The 15,000-nt window shown below is 43.4% G+C and overlaps 1 protein-coding gene across 14 annotated transcripts in view; it reads right to left on the reverse strand.

Moving 5' to 3' along the window:
* The window catches only part of NTRK2 (neurotrophic receptor tyrosine kinase 2), a 445,567-nt gene that overhangs the window by 299,935 nt on the left and 130,632 nt on the right, over positions 1–15,000 (reverse strand). For all 14 annotated transcript variants that reach the window (XM_069229668.1, XM_069229708.1, XM_069229703.1 and 11 more), the window contains one exon: positions 12,294–12,596. In XM_069229668.1, the coding sequence (XP_069085769.1) occupies positions 12,294–12,596 (303 nt within the window). The remainder of the gene's footprint in view (positions 1–12,293; positions 12,597–15,000) is intronic.

Below are 15,000 nucleotides of genomic sequence, written 5' to 3' on the forward strand. Positions count from 1 at the left end.
CGGGATCCAGTAATGATAACGTGGGGGTCATCAGAAGTCAAAAGTTTGGGAACCACTATGTTAAAGCATGAACCAACACAGGTAGCACTTGCTAGCATCTGCACAAGACCAGGGAGCAAGCAACCCCTAGGGATTCTGCTATCATGCCTTCCTGCATATGTGGCAGGCAAGGGCAGTGGAGATGACTACATTTATGCTTTTTCCTGGCCCATGGACAAAACAAGGAAGTGAAACTAAACTCTGAACCTGCTTGAGGAGGACTGATTGTAGGAGTTTGAAGGTTCCGATTCTCTGGAACAGAATTGACAATTTCTGCCCATCTCTTTTGGCTTTTTTGAACATGTTAGAAAGTTTGCAATAACAATATTAAAGCTCTGCGGAGTGGTTTTGCAGCTGCCATTATGATGATCAAATCTGTAAATGCAGGCAGTTGTGAAATATGTCAGATATTTCATGGTTCTCTGTGAAATATCGGTTTTATACCTCTGCATTCTTTTGCATTAAACGCACTAAAACATGATATACAACTGATGTGGGCCAATATTGTTTTTGTCATATTTTGGAGATAGTTCGCTTGAAAAGTTATGTTTTTCAAAGTACAGCTAATAATGGGCATTGATTAACATCTGAATGCTGAATAATGGAGGGGGCCAGTGGATGTATGGGTTTTTTTATGTCTGCAGTATTAATCACATAATTATGAATTTATCCCACTTGCCACATGATTTACAAAATGTGCACGTTTCACAAAAATGTTGTTTGTAGCTCAAAATCATACTGCCAGAGATTGTGGAGTGCAGTTAGCAAGTTTGCTGCATAATTTAGATTACCTTGCCACACAATTTGTATGGCAATGCAAATTTTGCTGTACCGTAATTATACAAAATTTCAGAAAATATGCAACTTTTTGCGTAAATTACACAACATGCAAAATGAGTATTCGGAGCTATATCAAATGCAAGATGTTTTCTTGTGTCTATTATGGGCACAAGGATACATTTAGCACAAAATAATTGTACAAAAATCACAAGGACCACAAACAGCAGTCGCTTGTGTTCTGGTTGCCTGCATTGTTCCCATATATCTGCGGTAAATTTATGCTGTAAACAACGCATAATTAAACAACAAAGCATTATAGTGTAATGTCATGAATTTCAGGCAATACGCTTAATGCAAAATTATGCGAAATTACTCCTGTGCAATGGAAATGTTGACAGCGTCAAATAATTTCTTCCTTCATGCCACATAATCCCAGTAGCTCTGGCAGTGGAAAACGGCGGATTTTGCATAGATATATACATAGATCGATAGATAGATCTCTAAACATGTGAAGAGGGAACAACAACGACAGTCCTTCCTGCAGCTGTCTACAGCTGCATTCACTGAGCTCTAAAAGGAGCTCATTCCAGAGCCTACCTGCCACCACTGTAAGGGCTTGCACGCCCAGCATTGACCCCCTAAATTTAGGAGCAGTTAACAAATAAGAGTGGCAGACCTAAGTAAGCACCCGGGCTTGCAATGGTTAAACCTGCCAGAAAGAGGACTGGCACGTGAATCATACAAAGATGTATGGACCAAACATAAGGATTTAAATTTGACCCTTTGCCGAACAGGAAGTCAGTGCAACTTAATCCAAGCTGCTGAGGAGCAGTCAGGTTTTCTTGCATGCGTGTCATTTCAGCCACAGCGTTTGTAGACCAGTTTATTTATCGTTTTGGCAGGAAAAGCAAGTGCAATTGCAAATGAACACATTCATAATCTGGCCCCTATGTTGTAAATGCAAGAGAAAAAGGATGTGTTTCAAACCCCATTGATTGAAAAATAGGGCCTGTCTACTGGAATAACGATCTCCAAGAGTTAAAAGCAAATCAAATTAGACTCCTAGATTCTTGCCACAGGGGCTGGATTGGGCTGCTGTCATCAAACGGAGTGTCAAATCAGCAGACCCCTAAATTAAAGATTGGCAGAAGCGGGCAATAATCTCAGTTTTTCTGCCATTTAATTTGAGGTGGTTTACTGGCATACAAGTGTGGATTTCCCTCATAAAATTCTTCATCTAACATTACACTAGTCATAGCTCACACCTTGTCGGCCTGCTGACCTTTCAAAAGCCTAATCACAATTGAAACGTCATTTCCTGCCCCTAAAATAGTCTTTTGAATCAGTGATATCAAGTCAGGCTTCTGTGTTACAATGCCCATCCAGGTAAAAATGAATTAAGTCATTGTTCTAGATTAGTCTGGCTTTCCTCTATTGTTCCATAGCATGCGTATTTGTAAGCTACAGTACATGCATGCAAATGTGTTAGGGGAAGTGCTCTAAGGGCGCGACAAAACGCCCAAGGCTCTGCTGCAGCTGTACGAGTGCTATGCCAATTACTAAGCATAATATACACTCTGTATAACCCCAGATGGGGATTCAGGGTCCAGTAACTACATCCTGACACCAAATTATGTCATCAGTATAATAACAGCCCTAGCTAATAAAGGACAGTACGAATCAACCGTACTGGCAATTGTATGTTTAAATGTCAACCTTGCAGTCTCCATCATTCATACCTAGTCTTACTGTTAATTTTCAATAATAGGTTAAATCCTGTTTTTTTAAACACCGTCCAAGCTGTACAAACTGCTACGACATGTTCTTAAATCTACCATTAACCAAGAACACCTAAAGAATTCCGTTGACATCAACGGAGTCCAGATAGGTATGAGGCCTTCTTGTCATCTGATAAGTGGCTTAAAGGAACATTCCCCTCTTTGTGGTAGTGACATGCAGATGTTTGTCATATTCTGTTTGGACTGTTGAGTGAATTTCAACTAGCCTCATCTTGTTCACCTGAATTTAAAGGATACAATTGGCTGAGTTCCATGTACAGTGGCATATTCAGAAACCCAGGCATGAAATAGGAGACCTTCTGCTTTTATTATGGGCTGATATTACCAAAGTTACAGAGCTGTTATTTCACTCATGTACTTGCTCAGATCACTCATTTATCCATTTCTCCTTACTGATCTTAGAGTTGACAAAACCAAGTATAACTCAGACCAAAATGAGACATCAATGGCATCAAATGGACAAAGATTGGATTGTACACACTTTATAGGATTCAGCATTTGAAATGCCTAAATCTGCTGAAAACATCATTTCAGCATTTACTAACTGGCTGAACAAGGCACTCAGGAAACAGGTCTCACCGATTAGCTGCTATTTTATGAGCACAGAGAAGCCTGTGCCGATTATCACTTCAGAGTCCGTGACTGCCAAAACCAAACTACAATAGTTAGATTGCCAATGCTCAAAGAACTACGGGGCATATTTAAGAAAAATGGCGCTGCGCACAGTGCAGTGCCACTTTTCTTGCGCCTCTTAGTTCCCCCCTAACGCCACCATGAGTGCGCCGTATTTAAAATACAACGCACCATGGTGGCAGTTAGGAGACTAACATCAGAATTTTTTACACTAGTCCGGCGCTTTGCAGGATTACCATACAAATTTCTGACGCTGATCCTGCAAAGCACCCAGAGGTCCACTGTAACCAAAGGAAACCTCCTTTTAACGCCTGCTCTGAGCTCAGGAAGTTACTGCCCTACCTATTAGTGGATGCCCTCAAATCGGTAGTTGTGTCATTAATTTGCTAAAGGCTCGGCTACTCCCATTCTTTATATCCAGGCCCTCTGGCCAAGGATCTTAATAACTGTAAATCTCTCAAAATCGTGCAGCCCACCTATTACAATCGCTTCCAAAAGATTAATCCCAGGTCCATGTTAAAACAACTAGCTATCTGTTAAATTCATAACCTTAACGGCCTATGTCCCACCTCCATCATAAAGTTGACCTGAAACACAGATTGGGCTCTGCCTTGGAATGCCTTATTGCCGGTAAGTGGAATTCACAATGTGAGGTCACTGCTTTTCAGTTGTAAAATACTACTCCATTGTAAATGCGGTTGAAATCTGAACTTTAGTCTTTAAGAAGCTACGTAAAGACCTGGATTTTCCGGAAAGCATAGGCAAGCAGGGTAAGAAAATGGACCAGGGCACCAAAATAAAAGTGACTCCCATGTGTGAATTAAAAAGCCAAAAAAGTGGCCTGTGTTTGCAAATTGGGGCAGTTTTGAACTTGTAAAGACATGCTGTATAAGTGTTTTGCAAGGTATGGAAGACTCCATGGATTTGAGCTTACTATGGGAAATGTTCCACAAACAGCCAAAACAAGCAGCCCACACACTGACCTTCCAGACCAGCCCATCAGGCACTGCCAGATTGCCCTATAGGCCTTTCTGCCTCTGTAAGGAAGCATAGACTTCACAGATATGTTGAGCAGCACCACAAACATTTGGTTTATGCAGGGCTGGCATCAGGGCAGCGCGACCAGTTCAAGGGCCTTACAGTTGGATAGCTTATTTCAGTCTGTGCGCTAAGTCATAACAACGTGATTCCACATCAGCCCTTAGGAACGTGGCTCTGTGAAGATGGCATGGCACTGTATCCCTGTCCGTGGGCCATAGTGTGCCTGCAACCAATGGTCCTATGCCATCTCCTGTAGCAGAGACTGACGGGGGCTAATATGAAACAACTAGAAATTAGCTATTAAGTGAGCATCTAAAAAGGGGTATAATCCTCTCCTTCCTAAACAAGGCAGGTTCCTGACCTCTTTTAGTGGAAAGGTTGATTAACTTTCAAGAAATTGACTCAGTCCCACAACACCCTTGTGCAAGTCTGCAGTTCTGCAGTGCCCCCTCTCGACCAAGGGGTCAAACAAATTGTGATTCGGTCTGTGTTACAGGATTCAGAGGATATACAGACAACAGGAGGACTGCCACAGTTAACTAACAGCAGTCTGTAGCAGAGACCCGAAAGATTGTCTGGTATTGTTTGTGGTTATACATAAAGGATGGAACATACGCATCCAAGGTACTGCAAATAGCAGCACAACTTTATGTTAAAGCAACATGTGATGCTTCACACTTCCTGATGTAGAGCTGATCCTTACCTGGCCATATGTCCTATCATTCAAGAAAGGAGGTGAAAGTACATGAGTGGATAGCCAAGGAGTGAAGAAAGAAATGCATAATCTTCCAGCAGAAGAACATATATGAGTAAAAAACTTGTGTGGAACGAAGAAGCAAAACAAGCGTAATTTACAGCCAATTATGCAGCATAATACAGCACCTTCTAATTTAATACAGTTTGATCCCCAGGTTGGTTGACTCCTCATGCCAGCCTTCATATAAAGAGAATCGCAAAACTGAGTAATAGTGACTAAGGATCTGCAATTCTTTAAATTAAAAAGGAGAGTACCAGTACTTCTCAGCAGTGGTGAAATTCAGTTAATGAAGGAGTACCTGCACTTCTTACCAGCAAACAGGTACTCTGGGATGGCAATTACCTGCACTTTCAAAAATTCAATTTCAAGCCCTCAGGATAATAGATCTGCTCCAGTGACTTCTGAGCGTTACACAAAAGGCGATCCTTACCCGCGATTTTCTCTGGGTTGTCTTCAGTGAACTGTGGCAACCAGATGCCAGCTACCAATACAATGCAAACTTTATTGCCTCTCGAGGGTGGTGAAGTTAATCACCCAACGACTTGTTATAATTGTGATTTATTAAATGTCTCCTCAGAAGTAATTTAATTTGTAACAGAAACATGCATTGTGGAAAGCACCCAGTGTTCCTAATTGCACTATGATGCACCTTTAAATTGGTGTGCCAGGCACAAACTAGGTCACAGTGCACCTCTGAAAAGGTGCACAGGCTGCAAACTGGGACAGTTTGCCCTATTACATATAATGCGCTGCACCTAGAGCGGCAGAAAACTTGCAACTGGACTGGGTCAGCGTATTAGTGAAAGGCGGAGCAGATGTTTGATGCAGCCGCACCATCTTTCACAGTGAAGGCGGCTGCCAGCACAGGGCACTGGTCTCTGGTGTCATCCTTTGGTGCGGGGGCAATGCAGGAGGACACGACAGCGGCTGTAAGCCCTCACTTCAAAAGGGTGCCAGAGATCCACCTGCAAGTGGGTGCAGTGAGTAGCTGTTGCCACCCACAGGGGTGGTTGTCTGTGGAGGGTTGATGGTACCCCCTTTCCTTCCTTTCACAAGGCACCGTTGGAGAGCATAAAGACTGTACGCCACCTCTTTGTGGTACACAGTCTGTGCACCTCCTTGTGGTGTCCTTGCATTTGGGACTGTATCCATAATTTGGCAAAAATGCAAAATGTTTCTCACATTTGCATGGGGCCGAACCTCCATGCAAATGATGGAACACCCCATGAAGGTAGCTCCAGCGCTATATCTGCACAGGCACTATATGTAGTCTGGAGAACACAGTTGTAGGTTCAGAACTGAAAATCACAATGCATGAGTTTTTTTATGCTGTACACTGTACTGGATGTTGTTTCATCCCAAGAATACAATGCAACTCCGTTTCACAGGGTGTACATAAGAACTCCAAAGTGTAGCTGGATCAACAGGACATCCCTACCTGCAGCATTTAGACAACATTTGCCTAGCGCTGCATGAGGAAAGCTATGGCAGACAGACCAGCACTCCGCTCTCAGGCTGCTCTATAAATATCTGCACATGGTCTTTCCTCATCCCAAATGAAGACAAACGGCTTGACAGAGAGCACAGCTGTTTCTCAGCTTCGCGCTCCTAATCTTGCTCGCTGCCAGTCCCCTTCGCTCCTGTCCCCTCCTTCCAGGGGATGAAATTGATTGTTAAATGCTGCTTGATCCCTGTGCAGCTTAGTACCAGGGATGATTTTTTGGGATGGAATACCATAAGAGCCTTTACAGACCTAGGTTCCTGGAGGCAGAGACTGAAGGAAGTGAGAGCCTTGTTTTAAACCAGTCTTCACAGCCAGCACCAAGCGGTAGAGTCTTATATCGCACACTACAGTCATTAGCAACATGAGCAGCGGTGCAAGCGAGAACCTAGACTTTGCTTACCACTGTCCCAAGAACCCTGGAGCAGAAGCAGGACAGACAGCCTTAAAAATGAATATCATGGTCATAACAGGGTCCAGTGGTGGAAACTCGAACCGTGAGTGGCATGCCAAAGCCTTTACAGCGCTGGCGGAAGCAGTGGAAGCAAAGGTCATAAATCAGATACCACAGCCGACAGACGCCAGAATGGTGGCAGAAGCAACAGACCTAAGTTGCATAACGGCCTTTAGATCCCTTTTGGCAGTGGCGTAATTGAGAGCATTAAACTGAATACCACAATCATCAGAGCCTGGGTGGTGGCAGTTTCTTACCAGGTTTCAGAACCCTGGTGGAGGAGAAGTGAGAAACTTAAATGGCATACCACAGTCAGAACGTAGGGCAGTGATGGCGGTGAGAATCTTGAGTTGAATACGGCAGTTTTTAGAACCCTAGGAACAGCAGCGGAAGCATGAGTGTTAAATGGAACGCCATATTCATTAGAACAATGAGGGCAGCAGCTGTAGTTAATGCCTTAAATTGCCAACCACAACACTTAAAAACCAGGGCCATGGCACAAGCGAGTGCCTTGAGTTGCGTAACAGTATTTAGAACCCTGGGGGCAATAGGAGAAGTGAAAGCCTTGAGTGTCATAAAAAGGTCTAAAGGTCTTTAGAACCCTGGAAGGCATCAGAAGGCCTCGAAATGCATACCACAATCATTAGGATCTAGAGTCACATGCAACAGCCTTTAAAACTTTGTGGACACCAATGGAAATGAGAACCTTGAGCTGCATGCGGCAGTCACTGGAACACTGATGCGTAGGCAGATACGAAGGCTCTGAGTTCTATACTGCAGCCAATAGACCATAGAGACAGCAACTGAACTGAGAATCTTCACCTACATACTGCAATCATTACAAATTTGGTGCAAAGGCCTTGAGTAGCACAAACTATGCTGCAGGTAATGGAAGCTTGTGGGAAATAGTAGAACTGAGATCCTTGAGTTGCATACTACAGCTATGCAGCAGCAGATGCGAGGCAATGAGCCGCACAATACGGCCAACAGAAGCTTGTGGGTAGCAGCAAAACTGAGATCCTTGAGTTGCATACTACAACTAAGCAGCAGCAGATGCGAGGCAATGAGCTGCACACTACAGCCAACAGAAGCTTGTGGGTAGCAGCAAAACTGAGATCCTGGGGTTGCATACTACAACTAAGCAGCAGCAGATGCGAGGCAATGAACTGCAGACTTCAGCCAACAGAAGCTTGTGGGTAGCAGCAAAACTGAGATCCTTGAGTTGCATACTACAACTAAGCAGCAGCAGATGCGAGGCAATGAGCTGCACACTACAGCCAACAGAAGCTTGTGGGTAGCAGCAAAACTGAGATCCTGGGGTTGCATACTACAACTAAGCAGCAGCAGATGCGAGGCAATGAACTGCAGACTTCAGCCAACAGAAGCTTGTGGGTAGCAGCAAAACTGAGATCCTGGGGTTGCATACTACAACTAAGCAGCAGCAGATGCGAGGCAATGAACTGCAGACTTCAGCCAACAGAAGCTTGTGGGTAGCAGCAAAACTGAGATCCTGGGGTTGCATACTACAACTAAGCAGCAGCAGATGCGAGGCAATGAACTGCAGACTTCAGCCAACAGAAGCTTGTGGGTAGCAGCAAAACTGAGATCCTGGGCTTGCATACTACAACTAAGCAGCAGCAGATGCGAGGCAATGAGCTGCAGACTTCAGCCAACAGAAGCTTGTGGGTAGCAGCAGTACTGAGGACCTTAGGCTGCATACTGCAGTCAAAAGAACTTCGATGCAGTGGCAGATGCGAAGGCCTGGAGTTGCACACTACGGTCAATAGAGAGTTGTGGCGGCAGGGGAATGAAAACTGGAGTGTGGCAGTATTTGCTTCTCAAGTTTCTTTTTTATCACTTGAAGGTAAGACTCGAGAAAATACACCTCTTTTCTCATTTTTATTAAATATCCTAAACTGCTGCTGGCATACTAAACTAAGAACTAAAGTAAGAATACAACTATTGCCCATTGTTTGTATTTATAATTTACTTATTTTAGAAAATAATTTAATAGCGTAGGTCATACTGCAGGCACAGGACAGTGACTTATAACAAATAAAACAATTTGGTTAAAAATACAATATAAACGACCATCTATTTTTCTAAAAGGTGTTGTCTATATGAGCCCATCTGTGGCAAACATCTTTTCAAAAGAATTGCCTCTTTTTACCATAGTGCATTGCCATCAGATAAACAGGCCGATTTATTGTTCTTCCCTTTCCAATAGAACATTGCTTCTCCACCATATGTACAGTCACACAGCAACTAAACTAAACTAATATACTATTAGTCGCAGATCGACTAAAGGCGGGTATAAATAGCACACCCATTGACCTGCGTTAACAGGGTTGCTGTAGTTAATTGGTGTGTAATTTGCACCTGATTCCAGCTTGACACCACACAATGAGAGGTAACATGCTATATGTTATTTTAACCTGTGGAAATGCTGCCTGGGTGGTATCTACTCCTGTGCTTTGTGGCAGGTTGCCAAAAAAAACCTGGGTAAACACCCTTTATCCATGCCAAATGTGCAATCCTTCAGACAATGGCACTGAAACCCACTCTTAACGTGGGACTAAGGAGTGGGTGCACATGCCTTCATGGTGACTCTCAACACCCACCCTCCTCCACCATCCTTCAAGGAGGAGGTAGGCCCTAACTATTTGTAGGGTTGTAAATCAGAATACATCTAAAGAAATATTGTCTGGCTTAAATATTTTGTACCGAATACCATTAACCGAAATAGTGAGGTGTAGATTTTCTATAAATAATTCCAGTTGTGTGCTATTTTGTAAATTGTATTTTAGACACAACATTTATGTCACGCGATATTCTTGTACTACACAATTTGTAGATCATCCCTAGAATGGTGTATTTTCTGAGCCACTTCAGAAAGATGTGATTCGTCCTAGAGGATTTGCTTTTCCCTCGCCCACCTATGCCATGTCCATGTGCATGTGTGTGCTTAGCTGGTTTAATGAGCCTGTGGACCATGTCATTTGAGGACCTCAACCACCAAATATGCTACCCCACCAGACGGCTCAGCTCAAAAAGCACTAGCCACCATACCCACATACGAATGACCTCGGCTGGTGGAAGATCATTTGTCTACCTTGCAGCAAAGAGCTGGCACACCCTGTCCCTGCACCTCAGGCAGTCACCATTGCTACCTCAATTCAAGAAGGACCTTAAGACCAGGCTCTTCAAATGAAGCTCAGAGGACAAACCCCCTTAGCGCCTTGAGCCCCTTACAGGTGAGTAGCTGCGCTTTATAAACCTTGATTTGATTTTGATTTGAGGATGCTGCATTATGAAGTAGTGACCATTCATTCTATTATGCCAAACAACATAGCAGACACTAAAAGTGGTGCAACGTGATCAAAGTCCTAACATTGCTTCACTTGCACTAACAATGCAGTTTCTGTACCAAAGGCCGCTATGTTATGTTTTGCCAGGTTGTTTGTAGAGCATGCACTACCATCTATATTGTCTATAGGTGCAAGTGGCTGCTTTGCATTGGAAGAAATTCATAGTTGCAGGGGTTTGTTTGCAGAAGTTTGTTTTAGGGATGTGCTGGAGGATGGGAGCACGAGGCATGTGTAAGAACAACAGGTTCCAGAATTTTGGGACTTGGACAGAGAAGCATGTGTCCACTCTACAAAGACCTTGGAGTGTAAACACCACCCCAATTACCAATATATTGGGCCAACCCTCAAACTCACGCTGGAGGTGTATCTCAATAGCCACCCTAGTGCTTGGTGGGGTGCGAACATCCCAAGTGTTTTTTCTGGTAACATGTAATCTTATTCTATTGATGGTTACCTGTGTGCACAGCTAATTCACATTTATTGTAACCTATGGATAAGATTTTGGAATGAGACCAGACATGTGAAGTCCGTCTCCTCTGCACGCAAGTCTCAATGGCACGGTATTGGGTTTATGGATTTCTACTTGAATATCCTGGAGGGGAGGTGTTTCCTTTTTCCTAAGTGGTGTAACTAGGTATCTGAATGCTACGAAAAAGAGTATAAACATGATCCTAGCACTGATGGAGAGTCTGAGAATCGTTATAAGCAGGCGATATTATAAGTCGATATTTGAAGCTGTGCTACCTCAGCTGGCACCACTTTAACAAAAACAAAACCTTATTGCATCACATTCCAAATTTCAACTCACTAGCACAGCACCAGAGTGGAGCTTGCCCCGTTCATTGCAGCCTTACCATGTCTTCTGCGAAACATCCGTCAGTCACTAGCCTGCAACCCTTACCAATCTCAAGCATGATCTCTTTCAATGATCATCTAAGCCATGTAAAGGATAATACTGCACAATAAACGCTGCAAGTCACAAAGCGAGATTGCAGCCCACTGTGCCCCATCGTTAAGTGTCCGCCATGATAGTGCAGTCCTATCCATTCCGTACATTTGTGAGGGTTCCTACTCCGCAAACTGCTCTGATGGTTGCACTTGTGGCCATCAAAAATGTACCAATTCTGTTCTTATTGTTAATTTCGCAGAACTGTTACTGTCATGTGTAGCATGTCATTGTGCCATGCTTAGTTTACAGATTCATCTGCCCGGCTGTCTAGGAATTGATCCAGCTGTGAGCCATGGCTTTGGGCAAGGGTGGAGCACACAATACTTTTGCCAGAGTTACTGACCCTCTTCAATGCTCAAAATACAACTTTAGCCAGCTGTACTTGTAAGATGGCACTGCTGAATAGAAAATGCTATTACACGTATTCATGTGGTTAAATATATTCTGTGATCTTTGACTCTGGGTTGCAATGATTAACATGTCTTACATAAATGTACTCACCATCGGGTAATTTTACTCACTGGAAAGCCAAAACCAGAGGTGAAATTGTGAAATGACAGTTTGTGATAATGCACCTCGTTTAGTATTTTTTTCATAGGTTATTTTAATGTTGACATCTCCAGATTTGCAGATGGAGAAATGTAACAGAGATATTTATGCCAAACAGTGGAGGGGCTGGGCAGAACATCCTGGGACTGGAGATGTTTGCTTGTTCCCATACAAACGCAATGTCAGTCACATAAGTGAAATCCCAGAGCACACACGGGTCCCTCCCGACTAGGCTTTTTTATGTGGAAAAAGCATCCCTCCCTCATTATCACGGTGTTCCTCTTTGTTCCATTAATATCCAGCTGATCGCTTTCTCATGGTTTGTAAAATGCTCATTTGCCAGCAGCAATAACCCACTCGTGATCACCCCCATCACCAGCCCTCCCCATGCTGCCATGCAGAGTACTTTCTAAGAACACTCACCCGGATCAGGATCCTTCATGAACTCTGCGTGAATTTGCCGCTCGTCGGCCCCATAGTCATTCTGTGCACGCAGCGTGTACAGACCATTATTAATGTGGGTGGGGCTGTCCAGCTGAAGGCAGCCGTGGTGTTCACTCTTATTACTGGTCTCATGGATTTTACTCCAGATGAACTGTGTGTAATTCAGGAGCTCGCCTTCATAGAACCACTGTAATGTAGGCGTTGGATTCCCTCGGACGCTGAAAGGGATGCACCAATGATGGTCCAGTGCTGGGATGTCCAGGAACGTGATCAGTGGCGGAACTAAATTTAACAACAAAAAAACATCATGCAATCAGATTTCCTCAATGCTGACTAGAACAAAGAAGCGATATCCTGCTTTGGGCTCAAGAAACAGAGAGAAACAATCCCAGCATCAGTAACTAAAATGCAATACAGGAAATTTATTGCAAAACTCAATCCTCTCCATTCCTCTCCACAACGTAACCTACATTTCTTAGCTTTCTGAGTTTCTGGTGTTGAGATTCTTTCCTATGAAATGAGTAGGGATACTATCTCCTCCCCTTAGCATCTGCGCCTCCTTCTGTAGCGACAGGCCAGTGGTCCTTATGGGGCCTTCTGAAGGACCTCACAGGTTCTCTATCAAAAGTTGGAAAATATCAGCTTCTCCTTTCGGGAAAATGGGTGAGCACCTATCAGGACCTGCTGCATGTCACCGGATAGGAAGGAGGATCATAGTACAGTCTTGCCTACTCACATCCAACTTCAAAGTTATGTTTTTCCTCTCTCAATCGGTGGGACAGAGAGGTCGGAATTGTTTTTCTTCAGTTGTAGTTCCCATTGAATACTACAGAGGAGGGACGTCACAGGTAAATGTAAACGTTGTTTTCAAGACAAACACGTGGTTTAACTGACAGGGAAACTTTATTATGTGACTTCCTCTTTTTCATAGCAAATGTCCCTGGCTACAGAGGTTCCTTCCTCGATAAGGTATTTTGCATAATAACGTAAGTTTGTATTAGGAAAAGGGTGAATAGGAACGCTATTCTTCTGAAGTTAGCAGGCAGTCTTTACCACATTAGCTGATGTATCATGCGGGCCTTTATTGGTGCAGAACCAAGTACCTGCGTTATTCAGCCGCAGCACCAAAACTGAATTAATTTAACCCGATATTTCTCTGTACTAGTTCCTAATTTAGATGTTGACGGACGACTGACTCCATCACAACAGTGACAGCTATCCCGTCAGCCAAAATCTAAATCCCATTATATCGTATGGGATTTAGATTTTGGCAGATGGGATATCCATCACAATGGTCTGCCAAAATCTAAATCAGGGTTGTACTGTTTTATTTTCAGATAACAATCAAGGTGGATACCATTAAGGATAGTGTAGGTAGGGATTCAAGTCAAGAGTGAATAAACGTGAGCAAACATGTTTACTTCACTAACCATAAATTCAATACAAGTATTTCAGTTATCAACATGGAGACTTTATTCATCATGTTGATGTTATTACTTAAATGGATTTAGATTTTTATCTAAGTCAGCATATAGGTGAACCCTAATCAAATCTTGGGCGACATTTATGTACACAGTAAATGTTTAGACATTTTCTGAACCACAAAAGATACTTAAATAATACATTAACATTACATTACCATGATCAAACACACACACATTTTATCCACATTGTCAAACAAATACGTTGTCTGAAGACCCTAATTTGTGTCTCAATTGACTCGGTCTGCCAGTCGTATATGTTTTGTGGACACCTGTAGTCCACTGATTTATCACTTCACTTAGTGAAGTCCCGACTGAGGGTACTGTGATCATGCCATAACATGATGTAGGAGTCACATGTTGTTTTTCGGGAAGATGGTCCTTAGGAGTTCATATGGCACTTACTAACTCCACAGGTACGCTATTTTACTTGAGGAGTTACTAAGTACCATATGAACTCATAAGGATGGTCATAGCACATATGAATGTAATGTTATTATATTATTTATTGTTAGAAATGGGGTCTCTAGTTGGCAGTCAGTTTACACCCTATCTAGGTACACCAGTTTAGAAAAATAGCCAAAATGTATGCAAGTGCAACAAGAACAAAACTACAAAAATCCAACATACACAAGCAAAGATATGAATTTTTAAAGATTAAATTCCAACAAAGCGCTTAGAAACACAAAAGCTCCACTTGATGCTATCACAGCATTGTGATAGTCATTCCCAACAGCCCAGCACCACTCGCGAAGGAGTGCGGGGCTGGGCATGGAGTTGTACAGATCTCAGGTACAGTACCTTTGAAAACAATGAAACAAAGACGTTGCACGGTCCGGTGAGGTGAGGCGTTGCTGGAGCCTGTGGGACATTGGTTCCATAAGCTACGCAGGAGGCGAGGTGGCAGTTCCTTACAAAGATGAGTCGTCAGTTTCTTGTGGAGGACGCCGAGATGAGGAGGTGTCAGCGACGAGGCAACGGTTCCTTATGACCCGGCTGGGACGATGAGTCCAGAGGGTAAAGATGAGATGAGGTGACCTCTCTGGGTTGCGGTCACACCACGGGGTGACAGGAGTCGAGGGTCACAGATGTCAGTGACTCAGTAATCAGGACTCACAATGTTGCAGGACTTCAGAGGCATTGCAGCGGGCTTGCAAGGTCAATCGCAGTCGTCGCACTCAAGCAGGGACCACGGCTTCAGTGCA

Source organism: Pleurodeles waltl, chromosome 1_1, assembly GCF_031143425.1.
Source record: "Pleurodeles waltl isolate 20211129_DDA chromosome 1_1, aPleWal1.hap1.20221129, whole genome shotgun sequence".
Taxonomy (NCBI): domain Eukaryota; kingdom Metazoa; phylum Chordata; class Amphibia; order Caudata; family Salamandridae; genus Pleurodeles; species Pleurodeles waltl.